At 52.4% G+C, this 27,146-nt stretch overlaps 1 protein-coding gene across 2 annotated transcripts; it reads right to left on the reverse strand.

The window, feature by feature from the left end:
* On the reverse strand, window positions 1-26,748 carry MAP3K8 (mitogen-activated protein kinase kinase kinase 8). 2 transcript variants are annotated; one of them, XM_008268022.5, is made up of 8 exons: window positions 25,902-26,748; window positions 21,916-22,265; window positions 14,689-14,856; window positions 12,235-12,496; window positions 10,341-10,447; window positions 4,020-4,172; window positions 1,791-2,037; window positions 1-1,186 (listed from the first exon to the last, which is right to left on the reverse strand). In XM_008268022.5, exons 2-8 carry the CDS (start codon window positions 22,249-22,251, stop codon window positions 1,053-1,055), a joined length of 1,407 nt encoding a protein of 468 aa, XP_008266244.1. In that variant the 5' UTR covers window positions 22,252-22,265; window positions 25,902-26,748; the 3' UTR covers window positions 1-1,052. The 2 variants fall into 2 exon arrangements, with proteins under 2 accessions (XP_008266244.1, XP_002717335.1); XM_002717289.6 differs by lacking the exon at window positions 25,902-26,748 and adding an exon at window positions 25,582-25,693.
* Window positions 26,749-27,146: the final 398 nt, after the last annotated feature.

The following is a 27,146-nucleotide window of genomic DNA, read 5'->3' on the forward strand; positions in this document are numbered from 1 at the left end:
TTAAGAGAAAATACTGAATTTATTCAGTAGATTTGAGCAGTCACATTGGACCAAAGCGTTGGGTTTCATTTGCCTGTCGTAAATATGTCCCTTCAACAGGAATGCTCATGGGCTTTTACAAAGTTAAATATATATCTGTATATCTCTATCTATGTGTATACATAAGAAGGATCCACAAAGGCATTTGACATAACACATACACAGTATGCCATTTTAATATGCAAACGCAGAATAGAAGGTAGTCCTAAAAGGATAAAAGTGGCATCGACCAAAAATTTTACCAAAGTTTCCATTCTCTCCGAAGTCACAATCTCATCCTTTGGGATGTACAGAAATTATGTGGTTTACACAGTTCTAGCCACATTCAAAACGTCACACGTTTCAAATGTGTTCAGCATAGCATGTACGAAGTGTTTCCATAGGAACACAAACCATCACTAGTGGCCGGCTGTCCAGTGGCTCTGAACTCACCAGACAGCCATGTGGGAGACACTAGTAGAGCTTATTGCAACCGTATTCCAGCTGTCCCGTTCACCTGCAATATATGAATTCAACCCATAAAGGCCCCGAGATTACCTTAGTTTTAGTATACGTGCTGCCGAAGCGAGCACCAAGAGTTATCGTGGAATATACACAAACAGTCTGAGTCCGGGGAAGACCTCATAGTTAGGTGAGAATCGAGGACAGCAGCCGTAAGAAAGAGGATTATCCCTGGGATGGGCGGTTTTCACATGTCCTAGCAAAGTGCACAGTGAGTGGAACGCTGTTGGCAGCCACCATCCTTGTGGGAACTTGGCAAACGCCTCCCACTCAGGAGTCCCAGCACCTGAGAAATGAGAACCTTTAGACCCGGCACACGCGGAAGGAGCCTCTGTCACACGTCCGCTGAGTTCAGAGGTCACGCCCATGGGCAACCACGTTCTCACGCCGTGGGAGCCCACGCTGGCCCTGGGATGCCGCACAGCACGAGGCAGCGCTGTCCGCGTGAGGTCAGCAGCACCAGCATCCGGGGGACTGCTGCTGTCCCGACCGACAGCACACACCGGCACCCGTCAGCCATATTCCAGCATGGGTGGGCCCCGCACAAGGTTGAAATAGCCGGCCAGGGCGCCCAGGTCGATGTACAGGGAGCGCTGTCTCCTGAGCATCTCCGCCGACTCCTCGGTACTCCCCACGCAGGAAGAGTCTGCAACGCAAACGTGGGAAATGTCAGAGAAACAGCAGGTCCCCCTCGGAGCCCTCCCCGAGGGGAGCCGGGCTTTATGCACGATCAGTCACTTGATGCTATGTTGACGGGCGAGGCTACAGATGCAAGAGTTCAACCAGGAGCCCTGGACGCCCCAAGCAACTACTTACAGATCCCAGTTCATTCTCCCTGGGCAAAACCCACAAGGCAGACAAGGATTCCCTGGGGCCTGACCTGTGTGTGAGTCTGGCCCTTGTGTGGATGAAGAATGCCAGGAATTTTTAAGAGAAAAGGAATCCCTGCTCCCGGATCCTGGAATGCACCCTCCTTGGCTGCCACAGAGGGTTTGGAACAGGAAGTGCAAAGTGACTTCAAGCTCAGTATTTTATGGACGGCCTGGGGGCCTGCCATTGCATCAGCAAAACCATGTGACTCCTTCTTAAACCCCAGTTATAGTCTCTGTTGCAACTTTTGTTATGTTCTTCTCAAAGAAGAACAACGCAGCCCTGGAGAAGCTGCTGGATTCCAAGGACCATCTGATGTGTACAGAAAAGGGCATTGCCCCCCCCCCCGCCCCGCCCCAGCTCCCGCAGGGGTCCCCTACCCGTGATGCTCTCGGCCAGCTCCAGCTCCTTCCGGCTCAGCAGCCTCTTGCGCTCCAGCAGGGCCGAGTCGAGGCTCTGGCAGCGCGGCTGGTCCTCCCTGGGCGGGTTCAGAGCCTCGTGCTTTAGCAGGTCAGCGGCGTGTGGGCGGTGGGCCGGGTTCCTGGCCAGCGCAGCTTCCATCAGCTCCCTAAGGCCCGGGCTGCAGTCCTGGGTGATGTCTTCCAGGGGAGGCGCCTGCTTGTGGATCTGTCACAGAGCAGGGCTCTTAGCGCCCAGGGCGGGTAGGGAGGGCATGGATGCAGCCCTCTCCCCCGACACCAAATGCACTCTGGGACCAAGGCTTCCTACCACGTGGCCACAGCCAGCACCAGGATCCGTGGAAAAGTCCATGGGAAATGGGTCTTAAAAATAAAAGTATCCAAGGCTGACTCTGTGGCTCAGGGGGTTCGGGTCCTGGCTGCTCCACTGCCAATCCAGCTCCCTGCTAATGCACCTGGGAAAGCAGAGAAGGATGGCCCAAGTGCTTGGGCCCCTGCACCCACATGGGAGACCTGGATAGAGTTCCAGGCTCCTGGCTTCAGCCTGGCCCAGCTCTAGCTGTTGCAGCCATCTGAGGAGTGAACCAGCAGATGGAAGACCTCTCTCTCCCTGTCTCTGCCTTTCTCTCTGCAACTCTTCCTTTCAAATAAAATAAAATATTTAATATATATTTTTTTCAAGAATTTCAAAATGCATTACACCAAAATACATTTATGTTTTGCATGAATTCTTTGACATAGCCTGTGCATAGCCTTGTTAAATAAGCACCCCTTTAACCTCCTAAGGACACTGAGTTAGCTTCGTCTTTTTTTTTTTTTTTTTTTTTTTTTTGACAGGCAGAGTGGACAGTGAGAGAGAGAGACAGAGAGAAAGGTCTTCCTTTGCCGTTGGTTCACCCTCCAATGGCCGCCGCGGCCTGCGCGCTGCGGCCGGCGCACCGCGCTGATCCGATGGCAGGAGCCAGGAGCCAGGTGCTTTTCCTGGTCTCCCATGAGGTGCAGGGCCCAAGCACCTGGGCCATCCTCCACTGCACTCCCTGGCCACAGCAGAGGGCTGGCCTGGAAGAGGGGCAACCGGGACAGAATCCGGCGCCCCGACCGGGACTAGAACCCGGTGTGCCGGCGCCGCTAGGCGGAGGATTAGCCTAGTGAGCCGCGGCGCCGGCCAGCTTCGTCTTTGAACTCAGAACAGGGACAGGCAGTTTCACATCAGCAGCCCACAGGGGAAGTCTATTCCTGGATCCACAGAGTCTTCTCCAGGGGGAAATGGGATAGTACCTTCCTCCACCTGGCTGTCACAGACACCAGTGGTTTTTCCACTCATTATTATATAAAGTGTATTGATATATCTGACATATTGAAAACACAGAAATATTATAATATTAATATGTGGTAATACACTGTCATGTATTAATAATCTTATTGTATTTTACATATAAGATCAGTAATCAGATATATTCTACATTTTTATATATAACATACATAAAGTATATAACTATAAAATAGGAAATATGTAATGTAACTTTATAATAGTCATATTTAATAATATGATTATATATATTTTACACATGATCTTAGCCAAAAGGCTGGGAAGTGATATATATTTAAAGATTTCTTTATTTGAAAGGCAGAGTTACAGAGAGAGAGAGAGGGAGATCTTCCATTTGCTAGTTCACTCCCTAAATGGCCACATGACCAGGGCTGGGCCAGGAACCCGGAACACTCCATCCGAGTCTCCCACATGGGTGGCAAAGACCCAAGTCCTTGTGCCGCCACTGCTGCCCTCTAGGGCGTGCACTTAGCAGGAAGCTGGAATCGGAAGCAGAGCCGGGCCTCCATCCCAGGCACTCTGACACGTGCCGCTGTGCCAAACGCCCACCCCTCTATATGACCACTCGAGAGCTCAATGAACACGTGCACTCCTTAGCTGAAAGATGTACACTCCTCGGACACCCCTCGATGTAGCATTCCACACTTCCACATAGGACGGACTAGCACCTCACTTGGGCCCGAAACCCACCTCCCCAGGTTCCCGTGCAAACGGCCAGGCTGTCTTCCCCGCAGTGGAGCTTCCTCCCCGGTAGGAAGAACCTGTCGCCTCCTCTCGGGGTCCAGCCTCACCTAGGCAGGTGTGGCTGTTGTAGGAGGTAGGCGGCCCCTGCCCGCCCAGCCGGGCTGAGCCCCACTTACTATGTAGAGGTAGGAGGGGTAGGCCGAGCGGGGGTAGCGCTTCACCCAGGGTGGTGTGCCCGTCTGCATGTGGATAAGCGTGGCGCCCAGGCTGTAGATGTCCGCCTTGGTGGAGTGGCCCCTGCAAAGGATCACCTCCGGGCTCATGTAAATCTGGAAAGGAAAACGGTGACATCAGACTGGAATCTCGGGGCTGCCTGCCTCTTGGGGTCCCTAGCCAGGCTGCAGATCCTCGCCCATCCACCGTGTGGGCTACAGGAGGAAGCCATCGGTGTGCTCCCTTATTCTGCAGCCTGCCAGAGAGCCACAGCCTGGACACAAGGCTGGTCAGGCAGCCAAGGACCCGGAACCACAACCCACCCGAGATTCCTGCTCATCAGAGTTCCATAAAAGCCATGGGCTAGTAGTTAGGGAAACACCAATACCCCTTGTATTTAAATGACACTGTTAGGGTCTGGCTCTGTGGCTTGGCAGGTAAAACCACCACCTGCAGCACTGGTATCCCATATGGGAGCTGGTTTGAGTCCCAGCTGCTGCACTCCCAATCCAGCTCCCTGCTAATGCACCTGGGAAAGTAGCACAAAGCTACTGGCTCCTGGCTTTGGCCTGGCCCAGCCCTGGCCATTGCAGCCATCTGGGGAGTGAACCAGCAGATGCACGATCTCTCTCTCTCTCTCTCTCTCCCTCTCCCTCTCCCTCTCCTCTCTAACTCTGACTTTCAAATAAATAAATTTTTAAAAACAGAATGACACTGCAAATAGTACGACTTCTTCACCTATGAGTCACTTACTTGCCAAAGCTCTCATTCTGTGCAGTGACAAAAGGTGGCAGCAGTCTTGCTTGGAAAGGAAAAACTTACAAGGATAAAGAGAACTGGGGCAAAAGTGATGCGACTCAGTCACTTCTATGAGGTACCTCTTATTCTAGCTCCCCTGTGGCCCAGGGACTTAAATATTATATGCAAACCACGCAGAAGTTCTATTCATGCGTGGATGCCCAGTAAGTAGAGCGAGTGGGTTAAACAGCTTCTCTAAGGGTTCATTTATAAATTAAGAAAGATAGATAAAATAGAGCAAACACTGGGGACCAGTGGTCTAAGTACAGAGCATTCATTGGCTGGCTCGCACATACACACAGGGACTTCAAAAAGTTCATGGAAAATAACATTAAAAGCTTGTTTTGGTGAAAAAATATTTTTGAACTTCAGACATTGATTTTTTTTTCATAATATGCATTTTCATGATCTCTTAGAAGGCTGTGTGTATGTATTTCAAAAACTTTTTGCACCAAAATAAATCTTTCACTAATAAAAAAGATTATTTATTTGAAAGGCAGAGACAGACAGACACAGAGAGAGAGCAAAGATCTTCCACTGACTGGTTTACCTCTCTCCCCAAATGCTAGCAACCATTGGCACCAGGCCAGGCCAATGCCAGTGAAGTAGGCAGGCATACAGGCTAAAATTGATTAGATTGGTGAACTGAAGACCATGCCTTCACCACACCCCTGTGTGACCTCATTGGGGCACATGGCCCGAAGTCCATGTGCCCCAGCCTTCCTGGCCTAGATGCTCATCCATGTGGCTGGTTCCTGGTGCTCGGTATGAACCCCTATTCACCTCTCTCTCTTAAATAAAGCTCTCACTCTCCTATGCATCTTTCTCACTAAATAAAAGCTTAAAATGTACCATGCTGCCTCGTTTCTCTGTGCCGGTATTTAGAATTCTTCTCTAAATATTAGGCAAGAACCCTCTTGGGCTTATTAATATTGGGGATTTAGTAATAAGCTCGTGGTGAAATCATATGGCACCCCAAATTCCGGTAGCACATGTGGCACCCCAGATAGCACTTCTGGGAAACTTTAAAGGGCCATATTTTAGCATAGATTTTAGGGGGTCTTCTCTGATCTCACCAGGAGCCAGGAGCTCACCCGGGTCTTCCACATGGGTGGCAGGAGCCCAGGTATTTGAGCCATCCCCTGCTGCTTTCCCAGGCACATCAGCAGGGAGCTGGATGGGAAGTGGAGGTTCCAAGACTTGAACCCACACCGCAATACAGGACACGGCTCAAACCAGATGCACCACAAACACCTGCTGCGTAGACTGATCTTTAAATTCTATCTTGAAATTTCTGAAGAACCCTCATGTAGGGGTTAGTATCTAACAACGGGTAAAGGTTGAACATCCCTAACCCTAACATTCAAAACATGAAATGCTCCAAAATTCAAATCTTTGTGAGCACTGACGTGTGACCCCCCAAGTGCAAGATTCACTTGACAGGGCCAGCTCTGTGGCCTAGTAGGCTAAGCCTCCACCTGTGGCACGAGCATCCCATGTGGGCACAGGTTCGAGTCCCGGCTGTGCCACTTCCGATCCAGCTCTCTGCTATGGCCTGAGAAAGCAGCAGAAGATGGCCCAAGGCCTTGGGCCCCTGTACCCACGTAGGTGACCCAGAAGAAGCACCTGGCTCCTGGCTTTGCATCGGCGCAGCCCCGGCCATTTTGGCCATCTGGGGAGTGAACCAGCAGATGGAAGACCTTTATCTCTGCCTCTCCCTCTCTCTATCTATAACTCTACCTCTGAAATAACTAAATAAAATGTTTCAAAAAATTAAAAAAAAAAAAGATTCCCTTGATTTCATGGGGCAGGTCCCAGTCAAAAATGCAGGTACCTTGAAAATATTGCATCAAATCACCTTCAGCCTATAACAGAAGGGGTCAAATGCAAATGAACTCCAGGTGCACAGATCTTCCCTAAGCTCTCTCATGCATATGCAAATGTCCCCAACTCTGAAAACAAACCAAAAAAAAAAAAAAATTCCAAAAGCCAAACACTAGTGCTCTGGGGCATTTCAGTTGAAGGAGAGCCCACCTGGAGTTCGCCTGGTAACAGTTTTTGCTGCCTTTGGTCTTGCAAACCCAGGGAAAGGAGTGGGAGTTCCCGGAATTCAGGCTGAGTAACTAAGTAAAGAGCCAGTTTACAAAAGCTGGGGAAATCTCCTTGTTTCCCCAGCTCAGCCGTTCAGCCCCTTCCTACAACCCACTTCCGGGCTGGCTTCCCCTTTGCTCTCAGTGTCCAGGCTACAGTGGGTTCCCTGTTCTGCTACCGGCCCCGCAGCAGCAAAGACACTGAACTTGGACCTTGAAAGGGCTTTCTCACTAAAGACCACCGCAAAGAGAAAGCGAATAAATGCACAACACCGAACCCAGAGCCAACGATTGTGGGCCACACTCTGAAATGCAAGAGGGCAAATTTCATGCTTTGGTGTTCTGGCCACGCTCAGAAGAAGCTAAAGGAAGACAGAAATGCAGCAGGTATCAGTCCCTGTGAGCAGCTGCTGTCTCCTCCTTCAGCATCGCACTAGGCACAGTGCTTACTGTGGGTGGGGCCCCCAGCACCTGTGCGCAGGTGCACAGGGGCATCCGGGTCCAGCCTGGTGATCCGGGTGCTACAGAGCTTCACGGCTCAAGCATTACAAGAGCTAAAGGAGTCAGAGCATCGAGCAGTCCAGTGTGAAGTTTAAGCTCTCCAGGCTGGCTGGCTGGGCCTGACCGGATGTTCTCCACCCTGCACCCTGGGCCATGGGCACTTGCAGCAAGGTACCCCCAGCGCTGGGGTCAGGCCCCTGCCTTCCCAGCATGCACAGGGACTTCACAACGTGCACAGAGATAAAAGTCAGCAGACTCTGCTTCAAACAAACATCTAAAATCCGTGCACATGAGACACCCTCCAAACGTCCACGGAAAATGTATATCATGAAAAAAAAAACCTGCCTGACCTTTCCAAATTGATTTGCACCAGAATAAACTTCTCTTTTAATTCCCTTTTTCGGTGAACTTTTTGAAGGGGAAGAGACCGTGGGTCGATCTTTGTGTGTATGTCCAAGTGTGATGTTGTACACGAACAAAACTAAACAGATTCCGAACAAGAACTTTAAAAAGAGAGCCAAGCTAGTGCAATCATTCTAACCACATATCGACAGATTCTGTTTATTTTCCCTCGGTACCCTGTGCCGAAACACCAGAAAATCAAACAAGATGCTAGATGAATGCTGTATCTGTATTGCACGGCTACAATGTCACGCTCCAAACACAGCTGCTTTGAGAGATTAGGAGCTGGACCAACCAGGTGAGCTGGCTATGTATACAGAAGCCACATGGTCAGGTTCAACTGGGATGCAAATGGGAGGGCTGACTTTGCCTGATTCTATCTGATTCTGTCTCTTTCCATAAGAAGTGCAAAGGTGAGATTGCCCAAAGTTCTCAGGAATAAGTTCCACACCTTCCACATACAGACCGAAAATGCAGGGTGGGAAGAAGAGAGTTTATAACCACAAACACCATAAAAAAAAAGCCACTTCATAAAAAAGCAGTTTGCATTTGCTGACAATTGCTTGCTGCAAACATTACCCAGGGGCACACATGCTAGGATTTCCTAGGCAAACACTCTGCTGAGATTCCAGGACACATGTCTGTCTACAGCATTGCAAAACGCTTTGCTGGCCCCTCTGCCAGGAAGAGGGAAGGATTTTCCATCTTGCAGACCATAAATAGTCTGTCTCTCAAAGTGGCTCCAGGAAAAGGGGGTGGAACACCCTAAATCTGCCCTCCGGACTGTTGCCAAGACATGACGAAACGCCTCCCGCAGAGAACGTGTCGTAAGCATCAGGGCTCTCTCTGCTCTGCTGAGACTTTGGGTCCAGAAACCAGAAACCAAACCTTTTTTTTTTTTTTAACCCCACTGCAATTCAGTTCAGGGCAACACACATTGGCTGGACTGAGGGTCCTCATTGGGCTGAGAGCCACGCTGGACCTAGTCACCCTCTCTCTCTGACACCTGCAGCAGAGAGGAGGAAAGGAAAGGGGGCGGGGCAGCTTCCTGGGGCAGCGGCCTGGGGTCCCCAGCGAGCGACACCCATTCTCCTTCCCAGAACCTACTGGGGACTCCCTCAAATCCGTTAACGACGCAGATGCATTTAGCTGAGAGGGGCCCACAGAAGCCCACGGGAGGCCACAGCACTCAGTGGCCATGTGCTCAGTATTCATTTGCCACAGGAACCAGCCATTTGCCCTCCCAGTGTGAACGCGAGGCAAAATCCATCATTACTATGCCCGGGGCCGCACAGCTCGGAGGGATGCAGGGAAGGCTTTTTGGATTTTGTTTGTTTGGTTTTAGTTTTTGCTTCACAGACAATTAATAAATATGTTAGCTGTTTTCTCTTCCTGTATGATCTGTGTTCACTACTTCAGGTTTATTACAGAATCTCATGGATTAAAGAGAAGCCTTTTGAAATTAAAAAGATTTTTAAGTTTTTTTTTAAATGTTTCAATTTAAAAAATTTAAAAAGGATTTTTAAATGAAAGAAGAATTTTAAAAAGATAGGCCTTTTGAATCAGTCCTCGATGAATATAAACGACCTTGATAATTCAGAGGGCCATGGGAGCCAAGCCTTGTGGTATCAGCTCAGTCAGTAGTATATTTTAATACCATATCAGTCGTATTTAAAAGCCACTTAGGAGTGGGAGCGAAGGCTTAGAAACAGGGCCCACAACTGGGATGGGTCAGCAGTTGAGTAATTTTGGGCATTTTATTTGAATCCCTTCAAGTGTATTTCTCTTTTTGTAAAATGAGAACAGTAACAACAGCAGTGTCTACCTTCCGCGACAGTACTGGCCGATGACAACAACAGGGCAGCTGTGACGAGCGGATGGCACGGGCCCAGTGGGACGCAAACAACAGGGACGCCATCATTGCTCCATCTGCTGGTTCACCCCCCAGGTGCTGGGCTGGGCCACGGCCCACAGCCAGAAGCTCATTCGTTTCCCCCACGTTGTGGGCAAGAACCCAGCTACCTGGAGTCCGGAGCAGGGACACACAGCACACCCAGGCACTCTGCACATGGCATCCCAGCCTTCACTGCTAAACACCCCGCCTGAAACCCAAAGCCTCCAGGGCCCCGACAGGAGGTCCAAGACGTCTCAAAGCTTGGAGCATTTCACATTCTGCCTTTTTTGGATCAGGGAAGCTTCACGAACACCATGCCAAGGGCTGAGTTAAACAGATCACAACACACACGATACTGCCGCCATTGCCATAGATTATAAAGAACATGGGAAAAATGAAAAAAAAAAAAAAGAAGAAGAAGCAGCACTAACCTTAGTGCTTGGTCATTAAGTTTGTTCGAAAGATAAAAACGATTTAATAAAACGTTTCCACCCCCTTCTTTTGCTATTCTTTCCCATGGTAATTCTAGAATATTCTTTCTTTTTTTTTTTTTAACTCTTAATCAGATACCCGCCACTTTCTCATGGATGTCATTTTACCTCTGTCCCCCGAAGATCCTTAGGGAAATAGATGTCTTCAGTCATTTGGACACTGAGGCCAAAATCCACCAAAACGGCTTTTGTGGACATGAAAACAATGTTGCTGGCTGCAATGAGAGAGAAATTTTTCATCCGAGGTCATCTATGTACCCATATATAAAATGCACACATGTTATCCAAATGACGAGTCCAAATTGGCACCGGTTGAAATAGTCTGTATTCCAAATAGGAGGATGTATTTGGCTGAGAATTTAGGTGATCTGTTAAGAATTCAGCCAGGGGTTGGTACTGTGGCTGAGCAGACTAAGCAGGCTAAGCCTCCACCTGCAGTGCCAGAATCCTATTTGGGCACTGGTTCATGTCCCAGCTGCTCCACTTCCAATCCAGCTCTCTGCTATGGCCTGGGAAGGCAGTAGAAGATGGCCCAAGTGCTTAGGTCCCTGCACCTGCATGGGAGACCCAGAGGAAGCTCCTGGCTCCTGGCTTAGGATCGGCGCAGCTCTGGCTGTTGTGGCCAACTGGGGAGTGAACCAGTGGATGGAAGACCTCTCTCTGTCTCTCTCTCTCCCTCTACCTGTCTGTAACTTTGCCTCTTAAATAAATAAATAAATCTTTAAAAAAATGATTAAGCCAAAGGGGTTAAAAATGATTGTAGCCTTGCAGGGTTCTGAAAAAGCTTCTGTTTTAAATCTCAGGCATAGGCATGCTACTGCTCTCAAGCCACTCCGCTAAGGTAAAATGCCCGCTTTAGAAAAAAAAATGACTTACTTATTTGAAAGGCAGAGAGGCAGAGGGTGAGAGAGAGTTCTCCCATCCACTGGTTTACTCCCCAGCTGCTCACAACAGCCAGGGCTGGGCCAGGCTGAAACTGGGAGCCAGGAGCTCCATCCAGGTTTCCCACTGGGTGGCAGAGACCCAGCCAGCTGAGTCACCCTCTGCTACCTCCACATTAGCAGGAAGCTAGACGGGAAGCAGTACTGGGACTCAAATCCTGGGACTCTGACATGACCTGGGATGCAGGTGTCCCAAGTAGACTTCACCCTGGAGCCAAATGCCCTCCCCAGACACACATCGTTTTCCCCAGTGAAAGTTGTGTGCATCCAATTTAGCTCTGGGTATGGAAGAAGGCTGAGAGTGGGCATCTCCTCCTCACAGCCCATCCTTAGTGAAGTCTTGATTGACAGCTGCTTATCCAACCAGTGTGCGAAACTGAAAAGCCCTATGCTTCCCAAAAACACATGGCTGAGGGGCTGGCATCACGGCACGGTGGGTTAAACCACCGCTTGCAGCACCGGATCCTACACAGGAGTCCTAGTTCAAGTCCCAGCTGCTCCACGTCTGATCCAGCTCCCAGCTACCGCACCTGAGAAAGCAGCCGAGATGGCCCAAGTGCTTGGACCCCTACACCCACGTGGGGGGCCCAGATGGGAGCTCAGGGCTCCTGGCTTTGGCCTGCCCCAGCCCTGGCCATTGCAGCCACTTGGAGAATAAACCAGTAGGTAGAAGCTGTTTGTGTCTGTCTCTCCCTCTCTGTCACTCAGCCTTTTGAATAAATAAAATAAATCTTAAAAAAAAATACATGACATTATGTGTGTGAGAGTGTGTGGGTGTGTGTGTGTGTAAGTGAACCACCAAGTTACAAGCCTTGTTAACAGGCCCAGGCACAGGCTAACAGGTGCATGGCCAGAACCTTCCGACATACAGCTGCGATGGGACCAGCGTTTCTTGGTGACCCAGGAAGCCCAGGCATTCTGAGCACTGGCTCAGGGGTGCAGAGAAGGCAGGGGAAGCGTTCCCCCATGCTGCTGGGGAGCTGCAGGGGGCAGGCAGGGCCCACCCACCCCTGCCTCACTGAGGCTCTCTGAGCAGAACGGAGACCCCAGAAGAGACTCACGTTTGATATCGTGGTGAATCACCCTCTTCGAGTGCAGGAAATCCAGCCCCTTGAGAACGTGCTTGGTCACCCAGATAATTTCAAACTCTCGCATGGGGCCACAGCTCTCCAGCTTCTCCAGGACGGAGCCTCCCTCGCCGGCCTCCATGAACAGGTGCACGGTCTCGTCCCACAGGACGGCGCCGTACAACTCGGCGATGTTCTCGTGCCGGAAGCACGCTTGGATCTCCACGTCGGACGGCTTAAACTGATCCACGGGGATCTGGAAGGCCAAAGCGCCAGCAAGATTTCAACCACGTGCCGGATACAGGTCAACCCACCAACCGGAAGCCCACACATGCCCTCAAGTCTTCTCCGGGTGAAACCAAGTTCGCTTCCTATCTGTCAGCAAGAAAGCACCTCTTTAGGCGTAAGCAGCTTTGGACCTGTCTCCGAAACACGGTGCTAGCTAAAAAGGTAGTGAGATGCCCAAGAGCGTACCTTAATTTCCCATTTATGGGAAATGTTTAGCCTGTCCGTTCCTATCTGCACAGACGTTCCCATGAAGAACATACTAAGAACCCACCAAGAGCAATCGGCTCAGAGCATAGGGGTTTTATGCTTCAGGTAACACTTCTTTTGAGGCTTTTGGGGGGTTTTTGATCATCTCTGTGTGTTTCAGTCTTAAGACAAGGACAGTTTCAAAATTAAATGTTAGTACTGTAAGGAAAACCACCCACACAACTATTTTCCCATGCTTTTTGTGACTTGCTGAGAAACGACTCAGCAGTTCTAACATCTTGAAAAATCTGCAGACCTTTCTCAGCGCACCTTAAACACAAACCCCTCTCAACGCAAGCTTCAACCCGCTGGCTACAAGTCTTCTACGTTCAGATACCCCTGCCAAAGTGCTAAGCTCATTTAATGACGATAACAAGGACTGGGACGTAACATTCAGCAATCATTATTATCTTTAAAATTATTTGAGCAGTACAGAGAGAGAGCGAGCTAGCCGGTGAGTTTCCTGGTTCATTTTCCAAATGCCTGCGACAGCCAGGGCTGGCTGGGAGCTGGGGACTCGATCCAGGTCACGGGCGTCGGGGGCAAGAACCCACTAACTTGAGCCATCCCCACTGCCTGCCAGGGTCTCCATAAGCGAGAAGCTGGAGTGTGGAGCTGGCCCTGGGTATGGAACCCAGGCACTCTGATAGGGGACATGGGTGTCCTGGCTGTGCCTTACCACCTAGACCAAACATCCACTCCTTTATTCTATTTTTTGAAACTGAAAAGTGAGTGCACTTCGATTAATTCTTTGTTAGAAGTCCAGTCTCTTCTCTCCCGACCTGTCTTTCCTATTTCTCTTATATAAACGGAATGTCACCAAGCAGATCTGCCTCTGGGTCTGGCTCAACACCACGGTCCTGAGACTCACGGATATTATGGTTGTCACGCGTGGATTCTCGTTGCCGCCCAGTGTTCCCCTGTATAAACACCTGGGAAGTTTCCAGCTTGGGACGCCCAGCTAACAGTGCCGACCTGAACAGCCTAGCGCCCAGCTTTCAGCTTGCAGTGAGCATGAGCGCACGGGCCACGCCCTGCCGAGTGTACCTACGGACCTGGACCTGTTGGGTCACAGGGTGCGTGAGCACCCAGCACGGGAGGGGGGGTGAGCTGCCCAAGAACTGCAATGTGGCAGCACCCCAGGTGCTACTGTCTAATCAGGACAGGTGAGTTCTTAGTCATTGCTGGTTTTCGACTCAGCCCTTTCAATCCGCAGTCCCGAGAAGCTTTCTGTTATCCCAGCTTCTGCTCCTCTGCCCGGGCCCCCTCCCTACAGGGGAGGAAGAATGAAGCTACTCTTGGGGTGCAGGTGTGAACACCGAGCCTCGGCCCCCCTCCACTCAAAGGCAAAGACGTCATCCAAGCTGGGGAGCTTTCCTCTAACCAGATAGAATTCCACAGCGCACCAAAGCAGAGATCTGAGGGCTGAATGTGCCCCTAGGAAATCCAGAAACACAAACGTATCTCAGGGCACAGCCGGTAAAGCCATCACCTGGCGACGCCATCATCCCATGTGAGAGCAGGTTGGAGTCCCGGCTGCTCCACTTCCGATCCCGCTCCCTGGTAACATGCTTAGGACAAACAGCGAAGATGGCCCCTGCACCCAGATGGGAGACCTGGATGAAGCTCCTGGCTCCTGGGTTTGGCCTGGCTCAGACCTGGTCACTGTGGCCATCTAGGAAGTGAACTAATAGATGGAAGATCGATCGATCGATCGATCTCTCTCTCTCTCTCTCTGTGTCTCCCCCTTTGACTTTCAAATAAACAATCCTTAAAAAAAAAATGTGCTGGGGCAGAGCACCCTTGGAAAGCAGGATCCCCTCAAAGGGTCGGAACTTCCGATGCCTGCAAATGAACCTGCTGAAGCCAGAAAGGCGAACACGCCCGGGGAGCTCCCGCTGAGAAAGCACGCACCAGTTTACACGCCATTCTCTTCTTCGTCTTGATATCCTGGGCGAGGTACACTTTGCCGAAGGCCCCGCGAGGAATGAAATCAGAGCCGATGTTCCTGTAAGTCAGCTTCCAGGGGACAAGGAGCACGTCAGAGTCGATCTGGTACCGGCCGTTCTGGGGGGTGATGACCTGGGGCAGAAGGAGGGGCAGGAGTGAGGATTGCGGGCGGAGCGGGCCTTGCTGTAGATAAGCGGCCGGAGATAAGCTGGAAGTGCTGGATGGTGTTTGCAGTTCACGGGGCAGCGTGCCAGCCTCGCTAGGCAGAGACTATATTTAGAACTTGAGCAAGACAGAGAAAGCATGAAACAGACACATATCCCCGGTCAGGCCCGGTGAGCAATGAGTTGCCAAACAGAGCCTCCAACGCATTGTTTATGTAAAGCAGCATGACTCGTGTCATCAAACGGCTTAGAATAAAGACTGCAGAGCCACAAACCGTGCCTGTGCATGGACGCGCCCCTGTCTGAGTACGCGAACCTGTTTGCCGGCATGGCTGTTACTACTCCACGGTGCGCACAGAAACAGCATGGAAATTAACCGGCGATCATGGAGGGTTTGGGACGGCAACGTGTCGGGCCAGACTTAGGAGCTGCCAATGCCACAGACATGACGTGAGGGCAGCATTACTCCTTATCCACTTACTCACTTCTTACTGTTCGCACGCATACTGGGTGCCAAGCCCCGCATTTCCTGCTCAAGATACAGTCACGAGCTATGGAGATCAGTGACCCCTGACCTCCAAGAGGAAACGTCTAGAACCAAGGGTCTCCAAGCAAGTGGGCTTGGAAACTAAAAAAGCATTGTGGGTTCCCAGAGCAGGCGCGTTTGTCCAAACTCATCCACCTATACACTGCAGATCTGTGCATTTCACTGCCAATAAAGTGTACAGGGAGTCTCTGGCTTACCGATGGCTCGACACAAGGATTTCTCCTATTTACGATGGAGCAGAAGCCACGGGCTTCAGCACCAGATGTGCTTTGATTCGTGGGCTGGGGTCTTTTCCTGGGCGGTGGCAGCAAGTGCAACCCCCATTGGCTTCCACGGTCCTACAGAGACACAGAGCACACCTACTGTGTGCATGTGGCCAAGCTCTGATGTCCAGTAGGTCCGGTGGACTGAATGTGTTTTTGCCTTGAGACATGCTCCAGTTACAATGGGCCTGTTAGGACACGGCCCCGTCGTAAAATGCAGAGCATCTGCACATCTCAATTTTTACAGAAGAAGAAACTTCGAGGCAAAATAATTATAACTAAAATAAAAACATATTCGTGTGAGAATCCACAACAACTAGGGCCTGGAACCCATGCCTAAGAAATGTCTGCAGTGTTCTTTCAAACAAGCAGAAGCAGGTGCTGTGGTGTAGAGAATTAAGGCGATGCCTAAGCTGCTGGCATCTCACATGAGTGCAGGTTCAAGTCCCGGCTGCTCCGCTTCCAATCCAGCTCCCTGCTAATGCGCCTGGGAAAGCAGCAGAAGATGGCCCAAGTCCTTGGGCCCCTGCACCCTCGTGGGAGACCCGGAAGAAGCTCCTGGCTCCTGGCTTCAGCCTGACCTAGACCCAGCTGTTGTAGCCATTTGGTGAATGAACCAGTGGATGGAAGAGTTCTCTCTCTCTCTCTCCCTCTCTCTATGTAACTCTGCCTTTTAAATAAAGAAGTAAATTTTTTTTAATCAGTTTCTCCTAAATTAGCTGGGTTCAGACTATGGATTGAAGAAATGTGAAATTCTCTTGGGACATTCAGTTATTTCAAGCACACAAGAAGCTGGAGGGGAATATGACGAATTCCCAAATCTACACATGGGAAAAGAACGGGCACCGGACTCATCCGCAGATCCTGGGCGTTGCCAGGGGAATAAGGCCCTGGAACCGTAAGCGTCACTCATTCAGCCCCTATTACTGCTAATTTTAGCTGTGCACCTCACACACAGATCCGTGCCCTGTCAGAAAACGAGAAACTCTGTCCTTGGGAAGGTAAAGTCACTCCATTTAAAATGTAAATGTTTCTAAATTTTTAAAATTTATTTCTAGTTATTTGAAAGAGAGACAGAGAGGGAAAGAGCTCCCCTCATCACTGGTTCACACCCTAAATGCCGCCGACAGCCAGGGATGGGCCAGGCCGAAGCCAGGAGCTCCATCTGGCATGTCCCTCTCTTCCATGTGGGAGATGGGGGCCCAAGTACTTGAGCCTCCCAGGGTATGCACAAGCTGGGAGCTGGCATCAGGAACACAGCCAAGCTCTATAATTGACAACTATTTACTGAGGGCTTGATGCTGCGGTGCAAGGTCAAAGTCGAATTTGCCAGTGTCACCTCTGGGTGCTGCAGCCTCTCTGGGCAGCACGTGGAGCCCACGGCGAGGACAGCACCACCCTCACCACACCTATCACCTATTCTGTGCGTGTGCGACTCAGCTTCGTGAACATCTTCCTTATGCCCCACGGCGACCACCAGGGCCTCGGCTCTGACACACGACCCCAGGGACGTCTCTAGCAATCCTCTGGGGTTAGGGCTACCCATACACCCATTTCACAGATGTGGACGTGGATGGCCAGAGGTGCAGTCACCTGGCGGTCAGTGTCAGAGATGGGATTGGGACGCAGCTGTCTCTGATCCCAGAGCCACAGTGCCAAGCCCTGGTTCTGACCCTGCAGAAGACAGAGCTGGGCTCACAGCCCTACGATGAAGAGTTCCCATCTGCATGGCTCCAAGCACACCAAGCCCTCTTGCCAAGTCCCTCCAATCCTCCCCACATGTCCCACACTCCCTGCCCCAGCCGTCTCCCGAGCTACCTGAACGCTGGACACACATTGCATAGGGCCCAGTGACTTAACACTCCTGCAAAGTCTGTTTTTCCCCTGCCCCAGACTTCCCCTAACTGGATTTGCAATGGGGCTCTCTTCTCTGCTTCCAACCAGGGGCTCCACCCGGCCCTGTTAGTGGACATCTCCACGCTGATGGTCACTACCAGTTCCTCAACATGCCAAAGCCAACTTCAAGTGCAGGCCCTGTAAGCATGGTGTCTGATTCCCCTGGTACTGGTGCTCGCTGTGTGTGAGCACTTCACGTGTCCCAACCAAGAGCCCGACGGGTAAATGCAAAGACGTCACCCATTTTCCTGATGAATAAGGTGAGGTGCAAGGTGGGGCGTGGGGGTCACAGCAAATGCATTTCAGAGCTGCTCACACCCCCAGAGTCCATGCCACTTCTCATCTTACCTTTGTTAAGGCAGAAGGTAGCACCGGGACCAAGGGAATCAGAGAGGGATTTTAATCCTACCTAAGCAAGAATGTTCCAACGAACGTGATGAGCACCTCGTCAGATTTCCAAGCCCAGAACAAAACCCTCCTCCAATGACCAGGGATGACGATGGGGTGAGTCACGCATCAGCCAGGGGGCTGGACTCACTTCTCTTCCAGGGGTTTTCCAGCCCCGAGGAGCCTGACTCTGCCACCAAGCCCCGAGGAACCACGTGCGGCATCTCCCCCCACACACACCAAGTCTGTGCGTGGATGCACCTGTGCCCCGCAGCTGCCTGCACCGCCCACCTCCCAGCAAGGCGAGGACCTGGAACCCAGATCGAGGCGTGAGTCGGCCTCCATCACAAAGAACCTGCAGTGTTCTGACACTCACCGATCCTACACTCGCCTGCTTTTAACATCTTCCCCCCAGGCCTTGCAGGGTTGCCAGTGGAATCTTCAACCAGTGTTATCTTTAGGGAAACGGAGCACACTCACACCCAGATACACAGAAACTGCCACTCTGTCTAATCACCTCTGCCAGCGCTGTGGCTGTTGGCTGCCTGGGCACACTGAGACTTAATGGCCCCCACCACCACCACTGCCCCGGGGGCCTTTGCACATGCTGCTGTCTTCATCTGGGACCCTCCCCCCTCAGTCGTCTGGCCGACTCCAGCTCCACGCTGTAGACCTGAGCTTGCACATCCTGCCGTCTGCACTGGTGTGCTCCCCCACTCCCTACTCATGGCTGGCTGCGACGTCCCAGAGAGGTCCGAGTTGCACTGGCAAGTAGCACAAGGTGCTGTGACTGCCTGCGCGGGCACCAAGCTCCCAGGGGTGCTGTACCTACCTGCTCAGCACTGTAGCTCTAGCACCTGGCAAAGCACCAGAGGGTGCCCCAGCTACGTCTAGCAAACATGCAGGTGAACATGGGATTCAGGGTCCTTCATCCCTAAGCAGATGTATTTTAGAGCCGAATTTGACCTTGGACTCCTTGTCTCTTGTGTGGTTGCTAAGCAGCTGGCATTTCCCAAAGCAGAGAGACAAGGCAGCAAACGAAGCCCAGAACAGTGGTGACAGGGCAGTAGGGGGCAGAGGGTGACGATGAGGGAAAGGTCTCGAATGCAGGACAGGTCCCAGGAGGGCAGCCTGGAGGAGGGAGCAAGGACAGAGGATGAAGCCTGTCTCAGACAGGCTGAGCTCAGAGGGCAGTCCCAAGAGCTGCAGCCTTCTCCACGGAGCTCAGAGCTGCAGGTGGCAGGGCCAGATCTGACCTTGAACGTCAACCCCCAGAGCCATCAGTAGTCAATCCGTAGTGAGGCTGGGGGTATCCTCCTGTGGTTGTTTTTACAAACCCACATTAGAAGCAGAGACCTTTCACCCACTGGTTCACTCCACAAGTGCCCACAACAGCCAGCGCGGGGCCCAGGCAGAAGCCAGGAGCTGGGACCTCCATCCATGCCTCCCGTGTGAGTGGCAGGGACCCCAACTACTTGAGGCCTCACTGCTGCACTGGCAGGGTCTACACTGGAGGGTCTACACTGGCAGGGTCTACACTGGCAGGATGCTGGAGACAGGAGCCAGAGGCAGGCACTGCCCTAGCCCCTGGGTGTCCCCAACCACCTGGCCAAGCACCTGCCCCCATGCCCTCTTCTTATCCCATGCTGATTTTTTCTCTTCTTACTTTAATAAATGAGAGCTTTCAAAGAGTTCATGGGAAACATGTATTACAGGAAAAAAAAAGTATGCTTGGATTTCAGGCTTTTTTTTTTTTTTTTTTGCATCAAAAGAAACATATCTTTAATTCTCCATGAACTCTCTGAGGTAGTCTTATAGTTTATAATCTTGGTCATTTAAAAAAAATTTTTTATTTATTTATTTGAGAGGTAGAGTTATAGACAGTGAGAGGGAGAGACAGAGACAAAGGTCTTCCATCCACTGGTTCACTCCCTAATTGGCCACAATGGCCGGAGCTGTACCGATCCGAAGCCAGGAGCCAGTAGCTTCTTCCGGGTCTCCCACGAAGGTGCAGGGCCCAAGGACTTGGGCCATCTTCTACTGCTTTCCCAGGCCACAGCAGAGAGCTGGATCGGAAGAGGAGCAGCTGGGACTAGAACTGGCGCCCATACAGGATGCCGGCGCTGCAGGCAGAGGATTAACCTGCTGCACCAAGGCGCCAGCCTTCTTGGTCATTTTTAAAATGAAAATAGTTTGGAAGCTTTCACAATCCCTACCTTTCTGCAAGTCCTGTGCTTAATTTTTCTCCTGAGCAGGGTGTATTTATTTGCAGAGCATGCCTCTGAGGCAGGGGTGGCGACACGGGACTCTTACTCTGGGCTGATAACACTGTCACAGCGTAAGCTGCTGCCTGGGACGTCCCCCTTCCTAGATCCAAGCGCCAGTTTTGAGTCCCGGCTGCCCCACTTCCCACCCAGCTTCCTGCTAATGTGCACCCTGGGAGGCAGCAGCTGACAGCTCAAGTACTTGGGCGCCTGCCCACCCACGTGGGAGACCTGGATGGAGCTCCTGGCTTTGGCCTGGCCCAGCGCCAGCTGTTGTTAACAGTTGGGGAGTGAACAGCACAGCTCTGGCCATTGTGGTCATCTTGTGGGATGAACCAGCAGGTGGAAGACCTCTCTCTCTCTCTCTCTCTCTCTCTGGCCCTCTGTAATTCTGCCTTTAAAATAAATGGGTAAATCTTAAAAAAAAAAAAAAGATAATTTTCTCTCTGTCTCCCTCTGCCTTTTTAGTAGAGGGAGGAAAAAAAGTAATAAGAAATCTACATTTAAAAAAAATCTTCTAACAGCAATTCCTAAGTGTTCTTTCAGTTTTCCTGGATTGTCTCAGTAAAGGGTTAAAGCCCGTTTCTCATCAGTTCAATGAGCCGGGGACAGACTGTACTCACCTAATTCCCTACACACTTCCCAACAAGAATCACATCGGCTCTGCCTGCTCTCCTTCTCACAAATACTGTTAATAAACAGAGAAATGCATAAAGCACTGCTCTTTTAAGAATTTTCTGGCTTTACTTTAGCTGAGAAAAAGTAGGGATTACTCCAAGTTCCAATTATGCTTCCCATTTATTCTAGGAAGTTAAGATTCTGAATGTAAAAAACACCTCATGCATTATTAAACAGCATGGTCTCTCCAGACCAAAGGAAACATTGTAGGATCCAGCAAAAACCTAAGGCAACCGGCTTCTGGCAAAACCGTTCCCGACACAGCTGAGTTGAAGTACTCTGCTGACTGGCCCTCAGCGAAAGGTGCAAAAACAATACAACCAAGCCTGTGTCCAGCCCTCAGCTTCTGCCAGGGCGTGCCAGCTCACCATGCAGGTACTCCAGAAGAAAGGGAGTCCCTTCCACCCAGAAGCCCAAGTTACCACCTTCTTCAGCCACTGTCCTTTGTCCACCATCAGGATGGCTTGAGCCTGCACCTGCCATTCACCTCTGACCCACTGAGGGCACACCCTGACACATCACCTAATCTCCTGCCGCAACAAAGCGAGCCCCAGATATTTGAGATTATTTGCATACCTGGAATGAGTAAGCCAAAACATCACCTGTCATGCGGCCTTTGCCAATTACAGAGGGAGCAGATTTTTGCAAGAACTGAACTTCTTCAGCATGGTTAAGTAGAGACAAAACATTTACTCCCCCTCCTCCCAGCCAAGGGACGCTCATTAAGCCTTTCTCTTCCGCATACATCATGGGCAGGTCTATGCATTGTTACATTCAGACACATTCTTCCTAATTAACCTACCGGTAGCACGGCTACTTAAGTGGAAATTTTAATGCAGACTTTTTTTTTTTTTTTTTTTTTTTTGCATCTTGAACATGCACACGCACCTGTTGGAAATCAGACCCCACAGCCAATCTCCACCAATTTCAACCTCACTCTGCTGTTGCAAAAGCTAAGCACACGGCACGCGCCTGAGCAGAAAACAACCTACCATATTTAATAGAATGCCAGCCTCCTGGGGGCGCCGTCCGTACAAACGCTTTGCCGAGTTGGATATGTGGTTTGCAAAAGCAAGCAAGTCCTCCACGGTTCCATATCTGACTGAGGACAGCCACGGCACCTCCTGGCCACTAAGCAGCAGTGAGTCCGCCCGCTCCTCGTTCTGATTGCTGTCCGGACACACGGTCATGAGGCTGGGTTCGTAAACCGGCGGCTCTTCGCTCCCGTAAAGATTCTCCATAATGTCTATGACGTCGGACATGTTTAAATGTTTGATCAGTAAGTCGAGTTCTTCTTTATCGTCACTTCCGGTGCTCATGAACTCCATTACTGGTGCACTTGCTGGGGAACCGAGAAAACACCAAGACTTAGTGGAGAGACCCACGGGGAACTGGCGTCTGTAAGCCTGTTTTATAAAGCAAGGGCTCTGTGTCAACACAGCACGCATGAATTTAAGTACAGAGACAGCGAGGAGTGCAGAGAGACCTCAGATAACCTTTCGCCCAGCTCGTTTTGCAAAAGCAGAAACCTGAGACGTGGAGAATGCACCTGCTGCTCCCGAGTTAGGAGCTCTACTGAACGTGAACCCCAATCAAAAGCCACTCAGGAATCTTTGCAGAACTGGGGCTCCCTGCTCCTCATGGCTTCCACCCTTGCCCACCCCAGCTGCTCCCCAAAGTGCCACCCTTCCTGCAGCTTGAAAGAAAAAGAACTTGGGAACAAATGCGACCAATCAAGGCTCTGAGAGCCAAAAAAGTAAGGAAGCAGCATACAGGAGGATGCTAGGTCAGGTCTTGGGAAAAAATCCCGACACAAATGACATATAAAAGCTGCTTACCCGGAGCCGGCACTATGGCACAGCGGGTAAAGCTGCCGCCTACAGTGCCAGCATCCCATATATACCCTGGTTTGAGTCCTTGCTGCTCCACTTCTGATCCAGCTCCCTGCTAATGTGTCTGGGAAAGTAGAAGATGGCCCAAGTGCCTCGGCCCCTGCACTCATGTGGGAGACCCGGGTGGAGTTTCCGGCTCCTGGCTTCAGGTCAGTTCGGCTCTGGCTGTTGCAGCCAATTGGGGAGAGAACCAGCAAATGGAAGATCAACTCTCTGTCTCCCTCTCTCTTTCTGTAACTCTGCCTTTCAAATAAATCTTTAAAAAAAAAAAAAAAAAAAAACACAGCCCCCTGGAAGGAGACATAGAGCACAAATCCCACTTCTGCCAGGGACAATGCATTTACCCATTGCTCCAGGTGTCCCCTCCTGGGATCAGAATTCTTTCACCGTACGAGGTACACATCTCGAGGGTTCCAGGAGGCTCACTTAACATCCAGACAGCTCTCTGGAAGCTGCAGCAGCAGAAGGAGACCCAGAAACCCCAAATCTACCACAAGAAAGATGCAGGCAGAAACAAATGTGACTATGCAAGGGGTTTTTCTAAAGTTTATGGAAAAGACTCTATGATGAAAAAAAAAAGTGTATGTATTTCAAAATCTTCTTTGCCCCAAAATAAACTTAGTTTTTAAATTTTTTTTTAAGATTGATTTATTTGAAAGGCAGAGTTACAGGGAAAGAGAGAGAGAACAAGAGAGAGAGAGATCTTCCATTCACTGGTTCATTCCCCAAATGACCACAACAGCCAGAGCTGGGCCAGGCCGAAACCAGGAACCAGGAGCTTCACCCAGATCTCCCACATGGGTGCAGGGGCCCAAGCACTTGGGCCATGCTCTGCTGCTTTCCCAGGCCATGAGCAGAGAGCTGGATCAGAAGTGCAGCAACGGGGACTCGAACCGGTGTCACAGGCAGCCCTCACAACCCGCTACACCACAACAACAGCCCCCAAATAAACTTCGCTTTTAATTCCATTTTTTTTTTCTACAAACTTTCTGAAGCCCCCTCGTGTCAGCTAAAACTCTATTTCCGTTTTTTCAAAACAAATGAGGGGCCACCCTGGGGAAGCGGGGGATCTATGGGTGAGCAAAGGAAGGGACCGCAGAGGGAACACAGAACACTCAAAGGCGAAGAGATTAAAGGACCTCAGAGAACTCTGACACAGCACGTCCCATGCTTAACCAGTGGGCTCCTGAAAGACTGCACAGCGTCTGCTTAACTAAGCAAGTGCTATGGACCCAAGCCCTGGAGCCCGCCTCCCTCCCTCCCTCCCCCTCTCTCTCTCTCTCTCTCTCTCTCTCTCTGAAAAAGTATTTCAGGGCCAGTGTTGAAGAGTCCCATGCTGCCAAAGCCATGCACCACCAAGCACCTTGGAGCTTGAGTCGCAAGTACCAGGAAGCGGGGCCACGCCTGCCCCTGCTGTCCGCCTTCCAGGGAAATCTCATTCCAAAATGACCCATGCAACCCAGTGCCACCACCGTCAGACTGGACGGTCACTTTCTGATGCCTCCATTGCATGTTGGGTGTCCCACAGAAAAGACTCTGTTGACTGTCACAAGGCGAGCGCTCATACCACACACACACACACACACACACACACACACACACATCCAGTGACCACCTGCTGGAGGCCGGGCCAGTCTCTCAACCTCCGTGTGACCGCATCTGAGAAGTGGAACCAGTAACAGCACCTCGCTCTCGCGGGGCGGGTTTGAGGCTGGTTCACACGCACAAGGTGCAGGCTGTTTTGCTTTCCACGCATGAAGGAGCAGGACTGGGTCAGCCTTTTTGCACGTTCTGGGACAGCCTCCTTTCTGATCTGCAAATGGGATGTGGCTGCCTATTCCCCCGGCTTCCTCCACACCAAGCTTTCAAAGACTCTCTCTAAAACTGGGGACAGACAGAGCAGAAGGGCTTCTTTGATAGCTGTTATGACTGGAACGACATCTACAAACTCAAGGCGGCCCCTGGCACATCTCTGAGGGAGACTGAGTCACATTCTAGGCACCTGCCGTGCTAGGAAAAGAATTTCTTGGGTGGAATAGGGTGGGGGCTTGGGGAGGGGACATCTGTCTTGGGTTTCACCAGGCTGTTTAGTTGCGGTTTCTGTTTGTAGAATGAACTAGAATCGGCTGGGGGAAAAAAAAAACAGAAGTAAAAACAGAGCGCGGGGCGGGGGTGGGGGGCTGGCTGGAAGGATGGAAGCCTCTCAGCGTGACTTCTCAGATGGGTGATGTGACAGCAGATACAGCCCCCAGGACTCGCAGGTCTCAAGGAGGACGGCCAGACCCATGCCCGGAGGGATGGCTCAAGAGATGCCGGTTTAGCAATCAAGCCGTCTGGTCTAAGATAATGGGTGGTGGGGCACAGTACACAGCAGGAAGCCTCGCCAAACGCCTACCTCCCAACAGAACAGAAGATTTCATCCCGCCTGGAGATTGGCAGAGAGTCGGGATGATCCGCTGCCGGGTATTTGGCGATTCAGCCATGCCCAGCAAGAGAAAAAAATGCTCTTCCTATCCAATCATGCGAGACTTCGGGGCGACTCCAGATGTCTCCACTACCCCAGCCTCCCAGCAAAGTCCTTAAAAGTCAAAGCAAGGGAGCCCCCAAAGAGCTGGAGTTCCCCCCCACCCCGACGGCAAAGCATCGCGTGTGTAGCCACAGCGGCTTCCATCCAGGACCTGTCTCTCTCACCCCCTACTGCCCTCCGTCCTGGGCCTGCATGGGAACACGGCAGCCGGGTCCCCTCCGCCTCCAAAGTGCACTCACCGCGTCCAGGCAGGCCGGGGGAGCAGTCGTGCGCCACGGGACGCGCGCTCCCCGCCGGCCCCTGCTTCCCCGCGCTCAGCTCACACTCGCAACTGGCCCCGGCGCCGGGGATCCGGGAAACAGGAGGAAAGGGGAGGAGCCCCCTTGCGCAAGGTGCTTTCCAGTCGTGCCAGGCTGCAGCCGGTGACCTGCGCGAGGGACGGACGCCCCCGCCTCTCCACGCCCCTGCCCTAGGTCTCCCCCACTGCTGGAAGAGCCCCCGGCGCGCCCTAGAGGGGCGTGACCCCAAAGCCACCCCGAACCCACCGGAGGCTAGTTACCTGCGGCCTCGGCGCGCGCCCGCGGGCCAGGCGCGTCCCCCGCAGACCCCCGACGGCTCGGTGCGCGGCGCGTGGCCGGTCCTGGCAGCGCGGCGCCGGGCTCCAGCGCGTGGCGCGGCGGCCGGGCCGGAGCAGGCAAGTGCGCTCTGGGCGCCTGACTCACCGCGTCTGAGCCGGCCCAGGGGCGGCGCAGCGGACAGCGGCCGCCGCCTCCCCGCCTTTTCCATTTCCCCTTTCTCTTCGTAAACAGAACGAGCCCGCCCGCTCGCTGGGGAAGCCGAAGCACCAGCGCCGGGAAATTCCGTGCTCCCCCCTCTGCCCGGCACCGTGGGCCCGCGGGGAGGAGCTGGGGGCGGGGCGCAACGTCGGGGACCCGCCTCGCTCGCCGGGGATCCGCACGGACCGGGGAGCGCGAACGGCGGAGCCGGGCAGGACAGCCCCGGAGAGACCTGGCCTTGCCCGGCGCGCGCGTGCGCGGGCATCCTAGGCCCCGGGAACATCCTGGGCGGGGCACGGAGGCGCCCAGGCGCGTTTGTAGCCTTCCGGACCTGCGCGCCGACCGGGTTTGGGTTCTGAGGCTCGCGCGTCTTCTGAGAAGGAGAAAGGGTGCTGCCGACTCGGGACGGGGCTGGGGGAGAGGGGGAAGGGGCGGGGTTGGCGTCTGGAGGGGCCCCTGGACTTGGCCGGCGCAAGCTGCTTTTGCGCTTTGCAGTGTGCAGTGAGTGGAGCCGGCGTGTGGCACTACCCTGCAAGCACCGGGCACCTGCGCCAGTCTTCGGGCACCTGGAGCCCCGCCCCCCCCGGGGGGGGGGTGCTGCGCACCTGGCACTTCTCTGCAGCGCGTACCCCAGGCGCGGTTTCAAGAGAGATCTGGGGAGGAGGCGCGTCACTCCAGGTATCTGCGTGGCCGCACCTGCCCGACCGCCCCGGCCCGAGCTCGCTCATCCTGGCTCTGTCGTGCCAAAAAGCCGCGTAGGACCCAGTGCAAAACGGGTTCCTTCCAGGGTGGTCGCAGGAGAATTGCTGGCAGCCCCAGCACGCAGGGGAGTGCTGTGACAGAAGCAGCGAGGGACTTGTGCGCATCCAGGGGCGCGGGGCGTGGGGGCAGCTTGTGCCTTCGGGGCCTGGAGCGAGGCGGTGCGGTTGGCCGGGGAGGAGAAGCCGCGCCGACCCCGCACCGCCACGCTGGCCCGGGCCCAGGCGTCAATGATCCCAGTCCCTGCAGAAACCGGACTCGCAGCGCGA

This window comes from Oryctolagus cuniculus, chromosome 13, assembly GCF_051225735.1.
Source record: "Oryctolagus cuniculus isolate XC-2025 breed Fujian yellow rabbit chromosome 13, ASM5122573v1, whole genome shotgun sequence".
In the NCBI taxonomy this organism is placed as follows: domain Eukaryota; kingdom Metazoa; phylum Chordata; class Mammalia; order Lagomorpha; family Leporidae; genus Oryctolagus; species Oryctolagus cuniculus.